Below are 18,902 nucleotides of genomic sequence, written 5' to 3'. Positions count from 1 at the left end.
AGGGCCGGGCAGAGCAGAGCAGTTAGGACAGCCTGGATGGCCACAGCTCCACCACCCAAACCCCACCATGATGGAAAGAAGAAGGAGGCAAAGAGGAGCACCCATTCCAGAGATAGGCCTGATCCCAAGGTATGAGCAGCACTGGAACAAGGTGACTGAAATAAGGATCAGGAGAGGGTACAGAGTGGCATAGCAGGCCCCACTGGTCCCACCAAAGTTGACGATGTCGTGAGCATCACTAGGGTGCCTGGGTGATGGAGACAGCTCTGGCACCCTGGCATCTGTGGGAAACACCACCAAAGGAAGATCTGATGGTGGATAAAAACATGAACCACACGAAGGATGCCCAGCTGTGATCCCTGCACTACTGCCCTGTGCTGAGGGAGTGGAGAGACAGGTGGTCAGGATTTCCCTGTAGAACATCCCCCTCCTGATCCCCACCTCTGAATGGGCAGAATGCCCCACTCTGAGCTGCTCCACGGGCACTGGGACAGCTGGGTTGTCCAACCCCTGAGTCCCACAGCCCCAGCAAGGAAGTCCCCAGGTATATGGGATGTCCAGGATGGCTGACTGTTCCCCTAGCAGGATCCCAATACAGCCTCAAAGGCTGAGTGGATAACGAATGAAGCAGAAGGAAAGAGGATGTAAAACTGCTGGAGGAGCCTTGGCTAAAGGTCACAGGAAAATGAGAAGGGCAGTTCTCATTTGGGATTTGCCAAAGTGAATCCAAGTGTAAACCTTCAAAGCCTGACTCATGAAGAGGTAACTGAATGCACAATGTGAGATCAGGGAAGATGTGTGGGTAAGATTTTAAACTCTGATGATATTGTTGAATAAACTGTTTTAAACTCTGATGATATTGTTGAATAAACTGAAAAGTAGAAGTATCCACTAAACCAAGATCTGCTCTTAAATTGACTGCCAAAGAGCTCTGAAATCAAGAGAGCAAAGAGCAGCTGGGGTGGGGAGGGAGGGATATGTACCTAATTCCCAGGAAGGAGAGAAAAAGCCTTGTTTCAGAAGACACTTCAGCCCTGTACAGCCATGGGAGATAAAGCCATCTCTCACATCTGTCTACAAAGCAGGGCAGCTCCATAAGAGACAGTTTAAAAAAACTCCCATTCCTAGATAAGCTCATGGCAAATAAAGGAGAGCAGTTTCCTGAGCAGAGCCAGCTCCCAGCTGGGGAAACACAAAGTAGTGGGAGAGACCTATCTATCAAAACCAGAGGGAGATGTGCTGCTCCAAGCAACGAATAACCAAGGTGTACAAGGGAACCAGAAGATGTAGTGCCACCAGCTGTCCACTGGCTCAGCCTCAAACCCAGACAGTGCCCAAAGGGACCAGCCAGGAAGGCGTATGCAGCCCAAACATTTCTGTCAGCACAACATCGGGTAGCTGCTCCTTTTGCAAAATAGTTCATAGCATGCTGGTGAGCTGGAGCACCCTGCATCAGCAGTGGCTTTTGAACACTTTGTCAGACAGATGGGGGAAGCCAGGAGGAATCCCTCTTTTTCAAAAGGTCTTCAAAGGCAACAAGAATTCCCATTCTGAACCTGGAATTTGGAGCAATCAGAAGTCTTTGTGAAGACTGAGGGAAGAAGAAAGCACAGTGGATGTGTCTACATGGTTTTCCCTTCCTCTACAGTGTTCAATGTAACAGAGATGAGGAACCATGAAGAAGACAACCACAGCAATTCCAGCAATTCCCTGGTCTCCAAGATCTTAGGGGCAAGAGGACATCAGTCTGTTGTCAAGGCAGTGTTCCACGGGGACATCTGCAGAGTGCTGTCCCCTACACCTCCCAGCACAGAGCCTCTTACTGGCCTCTATACAGCTCTGACAAAACTGCTTTCCTCTTCAAACTCTGGGGCAGAAGAAGCCTTATTATGAAAGCCAATGCTGAGGGCAGGCTGTGGGAGCAGGAAACACCAGTGGTTCCTGCAACAACTAAGGAGGACCAGGAGGAGAAGAGTCCAAACACAGGGTGGGTACAGAAGAAGGAAGCAGGAGGAAATGGTCAACTTGGGACCGTCCTCAGTCCAAAAGCATTAGCACCAACTAGAAGAACCACCACGAAAAAAGAAAGAGAAAGAAATGCTCCAACAGCCTCTCACAGACAGGGAGCCGAGCAGTGGGGAACACACTGTCTGACCCCCACAAGCCAGTGCTTCCCAGTACCTCTGGCTCTCAGCATGGAATGCCATCCTGGTACCCACACACCAGCTCCGGGAGACCTTCCTGGGTGGCAGAACAACACAGCACTCAGCAGGGACCTTCAGGTCTGCCCACCAAACTCAGGTCCTCTGGCAAACCCTGTCCCTTCCAGCCACCATGGCACACAGTGTGGGGCCCTGTCATGGAGCAGGGATTATGCACCTTGCTCAGGGCATTCCCTTTGAACAGCCTCCTCAGATGTTTAATTAAAACAACCTGATGTTTCCTTTCAAATTAGAATTGGGATAAAGAGATAAAAGGCTCTCATGTGGAAAGGCTACAGGAGGGGAACATCCCCAGAGCAGCTGTCCCCAGCACAGGTGGTGCCTTGGCACAAACCCACCCCTTTAAGCAATTTTGACAAGGTTCCAGCACACTCTGAGCTGTATCCAGTGTGCAAAGGTCCCTGGGTGCTATTTGGAGCCCCATCCCTGCAGCAGGTGTTTACCCAAAGTGTGCAGGTACCAGGGAGAAGAGGGTGAGCACTGGGGATCCCTAGGGGGATGCAGTGAGCCCCATACCTCTTCAAGCCCAATGCACTATCTAACTGCCACGCTCCATTCTGAGCAACATGGGCAAGTGGGCCACCCTCAGGGAGGGAGAAGGCATGGGGTACATTGGAGATGGGACAGAGGGGCAGTGAGATGATATCTGCAAAGCCAGAGCTGGCTCCTGTCCTGAGCTCCCTCCTGATCCCTGCCTGGATGCTGCTGCCAAGTGGTTTGACAGCTGAGCTGGGCAGCCCTTTGCTTCCCTGGTTTCCCTCTCCTGATCCCTAATTGATATTAAGGAAAGCATTTGGAGAAACCCCTCTGGTTCCAGCATAAGGATGTTCTGTTGTCACCAGTTTCAAACTGGGATGGAGAAAAGAAAGAGAAGAATAAACAGCAGCAAATATTTTTGGGATAAATTCATGGCGCACTGACTTTCCAGTCTAAACAGCCAGCATGGCTCCAGAACAGCTGAGGCAACACATCCCAGCTGCCAACACATCTCAAGAATGCGTTCCCAGGTAGGGTCCCAACCTGGGGGAGAGCTGGGTTTCACTACAGCAGTAACAAAGCTCCTGAGTTCCTTCAAACCTTCACAACTTGTGATAGACAGAAGAGTTTTTTGAGCTCAGTTTGTCAAACCAAAAGCAGAAACAGTGATGCTTGAGCACTCTTTCCAGCACTGGTCAAAAATCGTTAATGTGGTGATTATATAGGAAGGAAATATTTGATAGGAATTGCCAGTAGAAGCCATCATCTCCTCACAGAGTTTATGAGGGCAAAGGGCAGAGACACCAGGTCCAAAGACAATTTAAACTTGTTGGACAATCTGAACATAATTTCTCCAGGGCCTTGTATAAGTGTTCCACAAGCTCAGTGTGCAGAGGTGAACAAAACTGACTGACAAAAGCTCTGGCAGAACTATTTTCCAGCCTAGCAGAGTAATCTCAGATGAAGGTCTGTGTAGGAATATAGACAAGAGAAACACTTACTTGGTATAAAATGCCACAAACTTCAGTTCATCTAAATCTCCCTGGATGACAACATCATCAAATCCTTCCCCATGGCCTGGAAGGCAAAGAAGAAGTGAATTCAGCAGCAATTCCTCCAGATCCAGCTCTAAGACAGGGTATTTCATTCCAGCACTACATGGAGAATGTCCTGCAGTGACCAACAGACCAGCACCAGGAGATGCAGGTACCAAAAACCACAGAACAGGAGAGTTTTGGGTTGTAAGATGCCTTGAGAACCACTTTGTTCCCACCCTCTACCACGGGCAGAGATACCTTCCACTATCCCAGGTTGCTCCAAGCTCTGTTCAACCTGGCCTTAGAGACTTCCACAGATGGGGCAGCCAAAGCTTCTCTGGGCAACCTGTGCCAGGGCTTCATCACCCTCACAGGGAAGTACTACTTCCCAATATCTAATTTAAGTGAATCCTCCATCCTGTTTAGAGAAGTGCACTTCATGGCAGATGGGTTTCAGAGAAGACACTGAACCCCCTCGGAAGCCAGGCAGGGAAGCAGCCCTGTAGCAGAGGTAAGTGGGGAGGGTTCAGGTGAAGGAGGTGACCCTGGCTTCTCTGTCCCCTGACACCTCCACCAGCACAAGCTCTCAGCAGCCCCCAGGAGCCCCTCACCCGCATATCGGATGCTCTTCCCGAACATGGCTGTCCACAGGTACGGGACGGTGCTGATCTCCATGCCGTGGGCCAGCATGTTCAGCGCGGCGATGCGGCCTGCAGGAGAGCACAGGGATGGGGGAACTGCCACTCCAGGGCAAGCTCCATGCTCTGCCCTCAGGTCACAGCATCAACACCAGCAGTCACAGAGTACAGGAAAACCAAGAAGAGCTGCTGAGAAAACCCACACAGCAACCAAGACAAAGCAGGAAGCACACAAGGATGGGCTCAGACTCCCTCCTGTGGTGCAGCTCCTACTCGTCACCTCCACTGCCATGAGCCATGTACCCACGAGACTCCTCCCAACTTGTGCAATAGTGACAGGGTTGAGAGTGTGCTGAGCTCCTGCCCAGATGGGGATGGGATGGACAAACCCTTAGAAGGCATGGAGACTGTTGGGGTATGGCCCCTGCTTCAGAAGCATATCTGGACATGGGAGAGGTGTCCAAAGGCTGAATTTGGAGCTGTGGTTCCAAAACCTCTCACCCAGCACAGAGGAATCCTCTCTATGAGACTGTGGCTATGATGGCAGCCCATCACACCAGGGGTTCCAGGCTGACAAGAGGTGAGAAGGGTCAGAGCTCTGCTGAACAGTCCCAGGCCAGCCTGGCAGTGTGGGAAGCCCAGCTGGGGACCTGAGCCCAGGCTGGCATTAGGATGTGGGCTCCTAAGTGTCCTGGGGCAAGAAGTAGAGCAGGCTCCTGCAGCAGTGCCAGGGAGCAAAGAGAATATGAGAAAGCATGTCCCTGGGCTCCTCTGTGTGGTGATGAGGCATTGTTAGGCAAAGCTTGGCAAGAATGCTGACAGATGAAAGCACAACAGGCAGCATAAGATACGCATGCTTCAAAATGTTCAATACAACTACCCAGTCTCTCTGTTGGCAGTTGTCTCATTCTTGCCCTGGAGGGTTTGGAAATTTCCTGAGAATCTGGAAAAGGCTCTTTTCTGCAAAGTACCTACCATGCATGTGGGCCATCTGCCAGTGGGGAACATTCACCTTTTTGTTATTCCTCAAGGCCAATGGAAATGTGACAGCATCTCCAGCAGCAAAGACCCCTGGGATGTTGGTCTGCATCATCTGCAGGGGGGAACAGAGGTGGCCATTAGTGGGGTTTGCACTCTACATGAACAGAAACTCTAGAGCTGGAGTGGTTCAGAGCTGCCACAGTCCCTCAGAATACAGGGAAAACCTGCTTGGCTGTGGGACCCCCATGGGAGATTTCACTCAGTCTTCTTCATTTTCAAATGAGAACACACATGCAGGGACCTACAGTATCCCTCGACCAGTGGGTTATCCAGTAAAAAGACACATAGACTGGTGTCCTGGAGCCTCTCTCAGAAGTCTGGGGTTTGTTGGTGTTGGCTGATAGAGCCCAGCTTATTGCAGGGATGAGCACTTGCATAGCACTGAGTCCCAGCCTCCCAACATGCTCCTTTGCCTAAGGAACCAACACCCACCAAATCCAACACCACTCCCATCGCAGTCACTGGTGGTGGGGAGAACAGATGAGATCCTTTGAGATCCTTAAAAGATGTATCTATCTCTATTTTCTCCCCTCTAAATACCCATACCACTCCAGGACAGCTCAGAGCCAGACCTAAGCCAGAGCATCCAGGTCTGGATGTACACTCCCACTTGCAGGGGGGGTTTCCAGGCACTCTTGGTGAGGCTCCCAGAATTTCACCATCTCACAGAATATCCTGAGATGAAAGGCAACCACAAGGGTCATCAAGTTCAATTCCTGGCCCTGAACAGGCCAACCCAAAGAATTAAAAAATTCCAATTCTGCCAATCATGGCAAATAAAATGCCATGAAAAGCCCCTGTGGCAGCAGTTTGGAGCCCCAGGGAAGCTCATGGATCAGAAGAGCTGACCCAGCTCCTCCTGCTCTCCCTCCCACAGGGGCTGCCCCTGGGCTCACCTTGTTGACCACAATGAAGCCCTTGGAGTCAATGTTGATGCCACTCTGCTTGAGAAAGCCTGTCGCTGGGACTGCACCTGGGGGGAAGCCAAAGGTTTCCCTGCTGCTGCAAAGGCTTCTGCAGTGTCCAGAGTTCCACAGCCCTGGGGGCTGATCCTGAGGCCTTTCCTCCTGCCAGGACAGTGGGGCTGCCCCCAGGGACAGGCAGCAGCTGCTCTGGGAGTGTGGAGCAGGTCTAGGAACCCTAGAGAGCCCGCACTGCATCAGCCTCTGGCCCTTCAGGATCCCTGTCCTGCCCAAGCCATCACTGCGGTCTGCCCACAACCCTTTTCTAGTGCTTAGAGATAATTTTCAATTTAATTCTCTTTCACAGATATTTTGAAAAAAATTATATTTAAAAGAGAATCTTCAAGCATCCAGCCAGGAATTTTCAGCCTCCCCCCAGTCTTTGAATTTCCTTCACCTTCCTTCTCCTTTTTTTTTTTTTTTTTTTTTTTTTTTTTTGTTGTTGTTTTACCTCCAGCATTTTCACAGTTCAGAGTAGTCAATAAAAACAACAAAACTACAATTAAATTATTTCTGTGATTCTTCCAGTATACAGCATTTTGAAGAGGGAAGGAAAGGGAATTTCCCCCTGCCCCCGCCAAAGTGTAAAGGACAAATATATCATATTCTATAGGGTATTTTCTTATATTTTATAGTATGAGATACATTTTTGATTGCTGTCAGCAGCAATTAAAAAGAAAAAAAAAACACATTAAAAATTCAGTTTGGGGAAGACTTAGTAAAAAACTACTTGAGAGAATGAAACTGCTTTAAATGTTTTTTCTCCCTGGAAAAAAAAAATATTACTTCTGAAATATATTTTCAGTTGCATTTTGTGGTGGGGGCTCTAGAAATACCTTTTTAGATATGTAGACTCATGTGTGGTAATCCGGCAGGGCTGGCAGACCACTGCCAGTACCCCTGGCCACCCTGCCCCAGCGACCTCCTTCTGCCATGTCCCCTCCAACTTCTGCTTTGCCCTCCCTCCCTGGCTCTGCACCCACACAACCCTTACCAACGCCCACAACACAGACATCAGCACGCAGGACCTTCCCACTCTTCAGCACAACCTCCTTCAGCTGCAGGAGACACAAAGGGCGGGGAGGGGGGGCACACCAGAGTTATTTTAGGGACAAAACACCTCTGTAGCAGCGAGAAGCCAAGCTGGCAGCTCACCTCCTTTGTGAAATGCAAATGACCATAATTCCTTAGAAAAGCAGCAGGAGGTGAGTGGGAGCAATGAAGTCACCCCACACCCCACACTGGCATATGTTTGCTCCTGGGGGCCAAATCCGGGAACATGAATTTCAGGGGATAGGAAGTAGGTGAGAGCAAAACCACACTAGGGAAGAGAATGGCAGCTCTGGGTCCCTGCCCACCGCTCACCTTCCCCTCCTGCTCCCTCAGCTCCGACACCTCTGTCTGCATGTAGAACTTCACCCTGTTGTTCTCGAACATCTGGACAGGGGACAAGGGACAGAGTAGGGGACATCAGGACCCTGAACCACCCTGGTCCTGATGTCCTGCTGCCCCCTACACTGCCCTGCCCACCCAGCAGGCTTATCTAAACCTGCACTGATAAGGGGGTCAGCATCCCCACATCCCCAGCACAGCTCTAGAAGGTGTTCCATAGCACATGGAACATAACAGGGAAAATACAGCCCATTCTCACTGACTGCTGCCATCACAGCTTTGTCAATAAATGTGAAGTAAATTCATTAGTGCAATAAGTGAAACAAGAAAAACCTGCTCTGTTACCAACCCCCCCCCCAGATGGGAAAGCAAGGTCACCTTCATGACAGCACGGCCAACCCTCTCTCCAAAGAACTTCTTGAAGGGGACATGCTCCAGCTCCACCACGGACACCGAGTGGGCCCTCTCTGCGAGGTAGGCGGCCACCTCCATCCCTGGGGAAGAGAAGCAGGTCCAAACAGCCACGTTAACACACCCAGCACTGCCCTGTGTCCCTGGCTGCAGACAAGGGGCAGCCTCACCCACTGCGACTGGGGAGGCTGGAGCTGCCCTCATGGGAGAACTGGGGAGCCACCAGACCTGATCACACCAGGGATCACACCAATTCAGGGGTTCTTAGATGTAGGTTTTAAAGACTAAAGGGAGGAACTGGCCAGGAAATCCCAAAGTGCCCTGGGAAAAACATGGAACAAGGGACCTCAGCCAAGGGAAACCTTCCTCCTATGGCTGGGACAACTTCAGCTGTGGTCTGAAAACTGCTCTTGGGAGTGGCTGTTTTCTCCCATCAGAATGATAGAATTCTGGTGCTGGGAATTGCATGGGAACCTCTGTGGGAATGATTATTCTCCTGCACGGTGGGGGTGTACTGAGGCAGAGATCTCTGAAGCTTGCTCTTGGGGAGAGAGGTTTATTCAAAGATTCAGGGATGCCCAAGCCTCGTGCTCTCAGGCGTAGCACGTGGCTGGGTTTAGGAGGACGGGGGAGGGGAGAGAGAAAACGGAGGGTTTAGGGGGGGAGGAAGTAAGTCCAAGAGAGGAGGAGAGGGCCAAGAGGCCGCATGGCCCCTCGGAGCCCCCTTTTCAGGGGCTCCCAGGTGGGCTGGGACAAGGCATGGGCCAATGGGGTTACAGACTCTGATGTTTTAGGGGCAGGTACAGAGGTGCGGGATGAACCACAATCTCTTGCAGGGTGGGATGGAACAGTCCATTTCACTCCAGGATTCATCCAAGGGTAGAAGTGACATTCGGCTAGCTAAGATAACAATCATATCTATCTATCCTCTGCAACAAACCTCCACCAAGACATCTTCTGTCTGTGAGGGTTTTTTGGAAAGGAATCTTTTTGATGACCTGCAGTTTGCAATTGGGACCCCACACCACATGCTTTTCTGTAGATCATATTGATTCAACCATTAAAACAAGTTTATTGTTTCATGAATATTTTATAACAAATTTCCTGACCAATAACCATATTTTTAAGGCTTGCCGGACTCATTCTTATTTTGTTAGGACCCACAATAATTTTGTTGGAACCAAATCAAGCAAAAAGAAGAGCCATCAAAGAAACTACAAGATTTTTTCCTGTTAATTTAAAAAATTCACCACACTGCTAAAATGTGAAAGAGAAAAAGCCCACAGGCTCCCACACACTAACTAGGCTCTCCTGACTGAAGCTAGCTCTAGACACACCAGATTTGACCCACATGAGCACCAGTACTTGTCTTGCCATGTGCTTTTCAGACTGAGACAGCAATATCTATACCCATGCCAGCCCAGCCTCTTTGAAAAATCAATTTATTTGGCATGGAAATGTCTTTACACACATCTGGAGCTGGAGGTTGGACTACCCCAGGTCCAGTTTCATGGGGGTGATACCTCTAACTAGGCAGTGACAAACTGGGCAAAGGACTTTACCCATCTGCAGGCAGAGGTGGAGAGCTGGGACAGGGACACAGGCCAGGGAAGCACTCACCCAGGAAGGATGCTCCCACGATCACCACGTTCTTGCTTGTGGCCAGCTTCACCACACGATTGGCATCTTCGGGTGTACGGATGTTGAAAACATTTTCCATCTCCTTGCCTTTGCAGCTGAGAGTTTTGGGCCTGAAAAACACTGAGGGTGATACAGCCGCTTTTCTCAACTATCTGTGGTTCAGTGCCCAGTTGGGACTACAGACACCCCTTTCAGGGCTCCAAGAACATTCCCAACTTTCCTTTTTTTCACCTTTCTCTTTGCTGGAGACATAACATGGAAAAACCCAGATGCTGGTGGCCAGTGGTGATATAGGGGATGCTGAGCAGCCACCCCAGACCCCTTCATGGACTGGTGTACCCACAGGTCCACAGGAGCTCCTTCCTGGGGCAGTGCAACCAGTGCAGGATAGGCATTGCTTCACAAGCCTATGCTCAATTATTGGCATGTCACAAATTTTTTAGAAGCTTAATGGGACACAGAAAACACAATCTGACCTCCAGCAATGCTTTGGAGTCAGATATTGAAAGTTTGATAAGGCTCTGAGGATGCAGGCTACACCCTCCATTCCCACAGGCACACTGCTGATGCTGTAGCAGCTTAACTGTGCCCTCACTCAGCACTTACTGTAGCCCATATATTTTTAAATATCTGGCCCCTGCATATCTGACTCACATCTGGAAACAGGACAGAGGAGCCTAAATAATTTAGGTACCTTAAAAACCCAGTGTACCTCAAGCTTGTGCATGAGGATTTTGAAATTATTGCCAAAGGCTTAATTCTCTTTTGAACCTAATTAGGTGACTGGTGCACATGGCATTTTGGCTGTGATGCTGTACAGTCTAGTAGCAGCTATTCACACCCTGTGGCACTGGCTATGACCGGTGGCACTTTGGTTTCCAGTGTGAGTCCCTGCTTTGGCTGATCTACAGCATCCCTTCCCCAGATGATTAATTATGCAGGGGCTGAATTTCTCCTACTTCATTTTATGGCTTGATGTAAGGAACACAAGGAAGGAGAGCCAGGATGCCTCATTTTCAGCTTAAACTGCCAATTTTGACAACCCTCCAATCAAAAACAAACCAATCCACTACTTGCAGGGCACAAATGACAACAGCAATCTGGAGTGATGCTCAACATCCCAGCACACCAATACCACCTTTCCATATGGCTGAAGCAGGTTCAGCCTGAAAATTCCTATTCTGGGGCCAAGGCTCCCAAAAGGTCTGTTAGAATGGGGCAACAGCAACACCTAATTAAGGCTGCAACAGCAAGTGTTAAGCCTTAATTGCTGAAAATGAAAGATGGAAATTCAAAGGGATTAATTATCTGGTTGTCAGGGTTGAGTGTTATCAAGGAGTGAAAAGAAGAGCAATATGGCAAAAATGCCCTCTAAAAGAATTACAATACTTCCACTTTGGAGCTTTTGTTAAAGAAAATATGTTCAATGTCCTGGTACCACCCCTGGAAGTGTCCAAGGCCAGGTTAGATGGGGCTTGGGGCAACTTGGTCTAGTGGAAAGTTGTTTGTGTTCCCTGTCAACAGCAGGGGTGGGTCTGGATGAATTTTAAGATCCCTTCCAACACAAACCATCCTGTGATTCTATAATACATGAGGTAGATATATATATTAAATAGATAGATGATGATATATAGATAGAGATGTGGATGTAGATGTAGATGTAGATACATACAGACATTTCCAGTATCTTTTGTGTTCCTTGACTCTTCCATGCTCAAACAAATTCAGTGTTTAAATTCACCTGCCACATTTCATCCCTTATCCCCAGGCATTAACTCCTCACATTCTCAGATAAAACAGTTTCTCTTGATCTTTAAGATGTTTCTCCGAAGCTTACGTGTTTCCCGTTGCTATCAGCAGCTTGTTGTATTCCATCTTAAACCCATCCTTGAACACAGCTATCTTGCTCTTGACATCCACAGCCGCCACCTAAAATCATTCCTGAATAATGTTAAGGGAAGAAATCCCAGATTTTCACCGAGGTCCCAGCCCAATCAACTTGTCTTTCAGGTTTTAGTCCTCCATGTCAGTTTTAGTTAGTTAATTGGTTGCTTTTAGTTAGTCTGTTATTTTTAGTCCCCCCATGTCCACAGCTTGGCCAACCCACACCTTAAATATTCCTAGTTGCCTTTTCAAAAATCCTTGAAGGTCTTCCAATATAAATAAAATGATGGGGAGAAATATTTAGGCCATCATTTTCTGCACTGTTTGAAGAGCTGATTATCCTTATCAGATGGCATCTGGCTCCCCAGATCCACATGAGGAATGGCAGGTAACACATGGCGGTCACCAAAGATAGGCACACCACGGTCACACCAGTGTGCCTTTCTGCCACAGGAACATTGTGCTTTGAGCACAGGAGCTGTGTTTTGAACAAGCACAGGCAACCTGCACTCTGGGGCAAAAAGAGAGGGGCTCGGGGAGACCCAGAATTCACACAGTGGCATCCAGTGAGCCAAGAACAGAGACAGTGGCCACATTCCCTAAATACAACCTCTGCATACCAGCACTTTCCTTCAGGCACACACAGGACTCTCCTTACCTGCATTTCAGTCAGGACTTCGATGTCATAGGTGCAGAAGAACTCCTTGGGGCGCAGGGCAATCTGTTCAGGGTGGGAATCCATTGACTGCAAAAAAAGCCATTTTTCTGTCAGCTGCTGTGGATTGAACAGGTGAGTAGAGAAACAGCTGCTACCAGCACAAGTCAGCACTTGTTGCATGGGTTAAGGGAATGGCTCTACAGGGCTGGAATGAAAGCCTGTTCAAACAGGAGTTGTCACAAGAGGCTGATCTGGGCTCTGGTGCCTTCTCTGCCAGTTTGGCATGGGGCTGGTGCTGAGTAGCTCAGGCAAGATCACAGCAGGTGCTTTGCAGTGTCATCAAAGCAGACATAAATGCAGCCCCTCCCAGCACACACAGGTTCACAGGAGCAAAAGAAAAGCGTAATTTTACAACACAGGTGGTGAGGCCCTGGAACAGGTTGTCCAGGGAAGCTGTGGCTGCCACATCCCTGAAAGTGATGGACTAGAACAAAACCTGGTCTAGTAAAAGGAGTAAAAACCACAGCAGGGGAATGGCACAGGATGACCTTTAGAAGTCCCTTCCAACTCAAACCATTCTATGATTATTTGGAAAACAGGCAGTTATCAGGGCAAATGGAAGCTAGAAGAGCAGTAAGAACAAACAGCATTAACACACAAGGATACATTTTCAGAAGCACCCAAATTATGCTGCACAAGTTCCACTGAATGCTGAAGCAAGAGGGTGGGGCCCATATCTGCACATCTTCATCTGCAAGACAAAGGTTCATGTTTTTCCAACCTTCCCTGGTCACTGGGGTGAGATGTACACCTTCTTTATGCAGAGGGTTGAGCCCGAGCTCATCTGTCCTCCTGACTCCACGGACACAAGGTCAGACTCAGGCTGAGAACAAGCAGAGCATCAGGTACCTGTTGGGTGTGTGGGCTGCTCCCTGCCCGTTCTCCCCTCCCTGCCTGCAGTGTAGCAGGAGCAGGCACGGATGCCATGGTCAAGCCCTGCTATAGATCACACAGTGCCCAGCAGCAGCATCTACTCGTGCCACACAGGGATGATGTTTGTGCTTGACCCAAGAGAGACAGGGGATGCAGGAATCAAGGGCCCTCCTATTCACCCATGGAGATGGATGTGCAAGGTCCTTCTCTCTGGAGGTGGCCTGGTCAGGGGCTGGAACAAGACCAACAAGAACAAGCCCTTACTCTGACTTCAGACAGTGCTCTGCTCAGGAGAGACTGCTGTCACAGGACTCGAGGCGGGGGCAGAGTCATACAGGTTTTACTGCAAAGTCTTTGAATACTCCACATTTACAGAGAGGAACACCTGACCCCTCTGTGAAAGTGTGCAGGAAGGGAGGAAGGGCAAAGCACAACAGTGCACCACCATGGCTTTTGCTGCTGTTTGGTGCTCTGGAGTAATAGAGATGTGGCAACACACAGTTCATGGTCCAAAGGAGACAAAGGGAAACAGCTTGGCAGGACCTGGGGACAGACTGATAACAGGCATTCAGCAGGGCAGAGGAAGAGCACTGCTGCAGGTTCAGGGAGCAAGAGCTCTGCTGCTTACAGAGTTAGCAGTGGCACTTCTTCTCCAGTGGCTTGTACAGGTGTAGTCCCACACACAACAGGATTAAGAAAAATTCCATTTTTCCTACCGCCTACCCAAAAATTCTGTCTTAACTTCCATGGGTTTTGTGCACCTTCCAAAAGCAGGTGCCAGAGGTGTTTAGTGGAGGATTTAATAAACCATGTACAACATCTCTGGCATGTGAAATGTTCTTAATATTTAACAGAGAGAAGAAGAGCCAGTCTAAGACTCATACATGGGGATAAGTGGAAGAGCTGTCTGGCTGGAAGAGGGACTCAGATTCTCTGAGCTCCTCAGCACAAACCCTGTGATGGTTGGATGCAGGTACCAGGCAGCTACTCTTCACCCCAGGCAGGAATGGCAGAAGCACAGAAATGGCCTAAATGCTCCCCAAAAGTCATGTGCATGTTTGCTGGTCTTTCAAAAATCCCTTTTTTTTTGGGTGCTGGCAGTAGAATTAGATGTTACGATTGTAGTAGTCCCCATGGGTAAGCATTCCTCACATGAGGATGAACACATAGTTCACCTTATGTTATCTTCAGGCTCCAAGATCAAATGCTGCTGTCCAGCTTGAGCTGCTGTCTGACATCAAAGGCTCAGGAATCAGCAGCAAAAAAATCTGATTAAAGATCATCCTGTGCCTATAAACTGGAATGCAAAATGGGATGTGTGCCAGAAAAAGCAACCTTTGCACTTCCATCAAATTACCAAGCTGTGATGACAGCTGAGAATCATCATAATTGCAGCACAGAGCATCCCTGGGCAGCAAGAAACAGGCACTAATAAAAACTCTGGTAGGCAACACCATTTTTTCACATGCTCCATTTCATTGCTTTAAATATTTTTGATCCAGAAATACTTTAAGAACACATCTAGGTACAAGCTGGCTAAGACAGCTACCATTACATCCGTGGAAGAATAATTTCATGATTCATATGAATAATGGAATGGTTTGGTTTGCAAGGAACTAAAGACTCATCTCATTTCAATTTGCAGGGATACATTCCACTAGACCAGGTTGCTCCAAGCCCCAGTGTCCAACGTGGTCTTGGACACTTCCAGGTATCCAGGGGCAGCCACAGCTGCTCTGGGCAACCTGTGCCAGGGCCTCACCACTCACACAAGGAAGAATACCCTTGTTTTTCTGCTGGAGTAATCTTAGTTTGAACAACTCCTTTTTTGTGTTTCATATTTCAGTCACAAAGAGGGAAGAAAATTGAAGGGAAACAGACAGGAAGACTAATGAAACAGAACCTTGCTGCTGCAATGAATAATAGCGAGATAAGACCCTAGAGCAAATTTTAAAACTGGGGAACTGTGGCATATCCAGAGTGATACAAACCTTACTGAGCTTTGGTCTGTCATAGGGCAAGTGTCTGTCCATGGTGCACATCACAATCCGGTCAGAGAAGCCCTCCTGGCGCAAGGTCTCTGCACAGACCAGCCCAGCTGCCCCTAAGGGAGGAGACCAGTGTCAGCCATGTGTCTGTGGCCTTGGGAGATCTGTGTCCTGTGCTGCTAAACCCACTGTGGCTGACTCCAAAAGCACCACCTCCACCAGCCCTGGCCTCACTTCACAGCCTCTCCCAACCCAAACAGCTCGCATGGGAAGCCAGTTGGAGCAGATGCATGAGGCAGCAGAAGGGACATTCTGTCTGAAATTAACCCTCTTGTCTGTTCCTAAATTGTCACAAACACACACTGAGGAGTGCTGCTAAAGCCTACAAACTCTGAAAAACTCCAGGGCATAAGCAGCCACTTAGACTCTTGGACTTCTCTAGTCAGAGAAGCGTCTGCACACCCTGCTCCTGGTGAATTTATGGCCAAGCATGGAGAGTAGGGAGTGTTCCCTTCTCCATGGCCAAGGTGTTGGTTGTGTGACTCACTGAAGAGCATTTTCCATGCTATTTCTTTAAGGGTTTTTTGTTCACTTATTTTAATCACAGAAAAAAACTTGTTAAATTGAACAAGAAGCTGCCTTGGGACATGCTGTACCACCGCAGCCCACCTGACTGTACTGGTGAGACTGAAGAGCTCAGGTGAGAAGTCTGGAGTCTCTTCTCAGCCAAGGAAGCCTCATTGCATAATAAGCGTTTTTAGGGCCACAAATTCTGTAACACCACTGAGAGAAGATGGACCTGGACCACATAATAGTTTGGTCCATTAACAAGACACTTCCATTGATGGAGTTGGGGGACAGTGGAAGCAGAGACAGGCGGGTGGACATCCTCTGTGCATGCTGCCAGGAACATCCTGAGCTAGACCTGACACTGTGCTAATGTCAGGATGACCCTCACATGAGCAAGGGACTGCAGTCAACTGCTCTCAGCTCTGTTGGGCATGGCTGGATCTCGGTCCCTGACATAGGGCTGGATGGGCAGTCTTTCCCTAACACTTCTTTCCTACAAATCCAGCTTTGAAATCTCCTTTGGTGTCTATCAGAATAGACTCTGGTCTTTAACAGACCTGTAAATTTATTTGCTAAAGCCTGAGAAAGATTCCTCAGCAGTGTCTAATGCTGTCTGTAGAGTGCCTTGCTGAGGATTGTGACAACTGTCCAGACCTGCCACACACCAGGAGGTTCCAGCTGGCCTCAGTATGTCCCACCCTGGAATTAAGTCAACAAACAACAAAGGCACAAGGAAGGGAAAAATGTCACCCAGCAGCATGGGAAAAGCCAGTCAAGCTGGTTTTCCCCTCTGCTCAGACTGTGAGATGCACCTTAGATAATTCCAATTTGACGATCCAATATCCAGATTGGATCTGGTGACCTTAAGACTCCAGTAAGAACAACCCATGTGCCAGAAGCAGACCTTTCCTCCCAGTCCCAGGAACAGAAGCTCCTGTCCTCCTCCCACTCTCCATTTCACCACAACATGGCCCAGCCCTGGCATCTAATGCCTTGGCATTCCAGAAACTTGGAAGACAGTCTTCACCCCATCAGGCTTTCTACAAAAATGGCAATACGCAAATAGAGCTGGGACAAGAGAAGAAAAGGAAAAGGAAAAGGAAAAAAAGGAAAAGGAAAAGGAAAAGGAAAAGGAAAAGGAAAAGGAAAAGGAAAAGGAAAAGGAAAAGGAAAAGGAAAAGGAAAAGGAAAAGGAAAAGGAAAAGGAAAAGGAAAAGGAAAAGGAAAAGGAAAAGGAAAAGGAAAAGGAAAAGGAAAAGGAAAAGGAAAAGGAAAAGCTTTGGCAGTTTTGCTATATGTGGCAGGGATCTGATATTTGCTGGCAAGCTGGAAGAACTTTTATCTTCAGAGATGCATCTTGTGGTGAGAACTTTGGAGATGCAATGAGATGGTGATGTGCAAGGTCCAAGAGAAAAAGGTGTATCAACACCATGGGGACCTGAAAAGACTTTACACTCATCATCTGTGTAAATTAGGGGTTGCCAATGTAACGGGGAAGGGAGCAGCAGGAAGAGGATCCAGGGTTCACTCCAAAGCATGGCAACAGGGCTCCACAGATCGGACCACAGGGCACCTTTGGATCATTAGCATGTAGTACAAAAAGGTTCAGGATGACTTTCTGGTGTGACCCTTTGCACGGGGAGGAATGCAGAAGGGGTGACAGAGGGTGCAGAGAATGCAGACAGCCCCTCCCTGCATCCCTGCCTGAGAGGGGACACACAGTGACCCCAGCATGTGCCACCCTTACCTGCACCAATGATTAGCACATTGGTGCTGCTCAGGTTGTAGTTGCTCAAGGAGATGCACTTTGCCATCATCTTTGTCCTCCTCTGTGTCTGAAGAGTCTGTGTCACCACCAAAAAGAAGAAGAAAAGCAATTATCTTTACTCAGCATTACCCTGGGCAGCCAGGCAGGGATGGGGACAGCTGTAGCAGTGTCATAAACCAGCTTGGATAGGAAGGGAACAACCACACCCTTGTACTGAACTCCAAACTCCTGCTCATCCAAATACCATTCCAACATCCAGTGCACTGCCCCTTACAAGTACAAGGTACAAAAGAAAAACCAATCCACCATCTTCTGCAAAGCCATGCAGCTACTCAGAGCTGGGGTGGTGGTGGGGCAACAGAAAAAGCAGGTGTGCCTTTGTGCACCAAAGGTGAGACAAAAATGAAGAAATTCTGTCAGGAATTTTATCCTGAACCTGAGCAGAGCTTGCACACCTGATATCCAAAGCTGATGGACTTATCCAATCTGCCAGAGAACAGGCATGGACCTTTGCCAGTGTAGCTCTGCTGCACAGACCCCCTGTTCCCAGGCATTAGAGGCCAAAATCTGTTCCTGGTAGAGCAAATAGACCCATTTTCCCCTCATCACATCCTGAAATGAGCTGGAGTTGAAGTGCTGCCATTCAGGTGACATCTCTGGTTCTAACCCAAGTGCTTTAAAGGCCCACTGGATTTGCACAAATGTACATACAAAAGAAGGCTTTTCATGTAAAGAAAGATGGCAGTGGCCTGAATGGGCTTCATTCTGCATTCCATCAGGGCAAGAGAGCCCTTTCCACCCCTGCATCAGGTTCCTCTCCAGAAAGAGCTGAGGTGTGGGCTCAGGAGGGAGCACAAGTGGCCTCTGTCATCACCATGCCAAAAGGCCAGTGGGAGAGGCCTCTTCCCATGGGCCTGCTAAATTAAAATTGCTCTGAGCTAAAGGAAACATAGGAAAGTTAAGGAAACAAGTACAGGAAAACACCTGTAAGACCTGAAAGCGTGGACAGCCCAGGCCAGGTGTCCAGCAGCTGCAGGGATGTGGGTGGAACGGGGACCCAGCACCTCTGCCCTGCTCCACTTGTACCTCCACATAAACTGGATACTCACACATCACTCTGCCCAGGGCTGAGGATAAAAGATAAGCATTTCCCCCCACCCCCATGCACATACAGCAAAAAATGAAAGCATTGGCCTTGATTTTTTGATGTCAATGGCCCCTCACCTGCTTGCTTGCTCGGATGTATACCTTCTCCTTCTCAATCTTCACCTGAGGGCGAC

General features: G+C 48.7%; 1 protein-coding gene across 6 annotated transcripts in view; it reads right to left on the bottom strand.

Moving 5' to 3' along the window:
* AIFM3 (AIF family member 3) overlaps positions 1 to 18,902 on the bottom strand; it is a 102,510-nt gene that overhangs the window by 20,997 nt on the left and 62,611 nt on the right. For all 6 annotated transcript variants that reach the window (XM_077787100.1, XM_077787101.1, XM_077787099.1 and 3 more), the window contains 13 exons: positions 18,847 to 18,891; positions 17,602 to 17,698; positions 15,288 to 15,400; positions 12,364 to 12,450; positions 11,659 to 11,750; positions 9,801 to 9,931; positions 8,148 to 8,263; positions 7,743 to 7,814; positions 7,372 to 7,435; positions 6,312 to 6,388; positions 5,350 to 5,467; positions 4,348 to 4,446; positions 3,701 to 3,776 (listed from right to left, as the gene is read on the bottom strand). In XM_077787100.1, the coding sequence (XP_077643226.1) occupies positions 3,701 to 3,776; positions 4,348 to 4,446; positions 5,350 to 5,467; positions 6,312 to 6,388; positions 7,372 to 7,435; positions 7,743 to 7,814; positions 8,148 to 8,263; positions 9,801 to 9,931; positions 11,659 to 11,750; positions 12,364 to 12,450; positions 15,288 to 15,400; positions 17,602 to 17,698; positions 18,847 to 18,891 (1,187 nt within the window). The remainder of the gene's footprint in view (positions 1 to 3,700; positions 3,777 to 4,347; positions 4,447 to 5,349; positions 5,468 to 6,311; positions 6,389 to 7,371; positions 7,436 to 7,742; positions 7,815 to 8,147; positions 8,264 to 9,800; positions 9,932 to 11,658; positions 11,751 to 12,363; positions 12,451 to 15,287; positions 15,401 to 17,601; positions 17,699 to 18,846; positions 18,892 to 18,902) is intronic.

This window comes from Lonchura striata, chromosome 18 (assembly GCF_046129695.1).
Source record: "Lonchura striata isolate bLonStr1 chromosome 18, bLonStr1.mat, whole genome shotgun sequence".
Lineage (NCBI taxonomy): Eukaryota > Metazoa > Chordata > Aves > Passeriformes > Estrildidae > Lonchura > Lonchura striata.
This window is presented reverse-complemented; position numbering and strand designations above follow the sequence as displayed.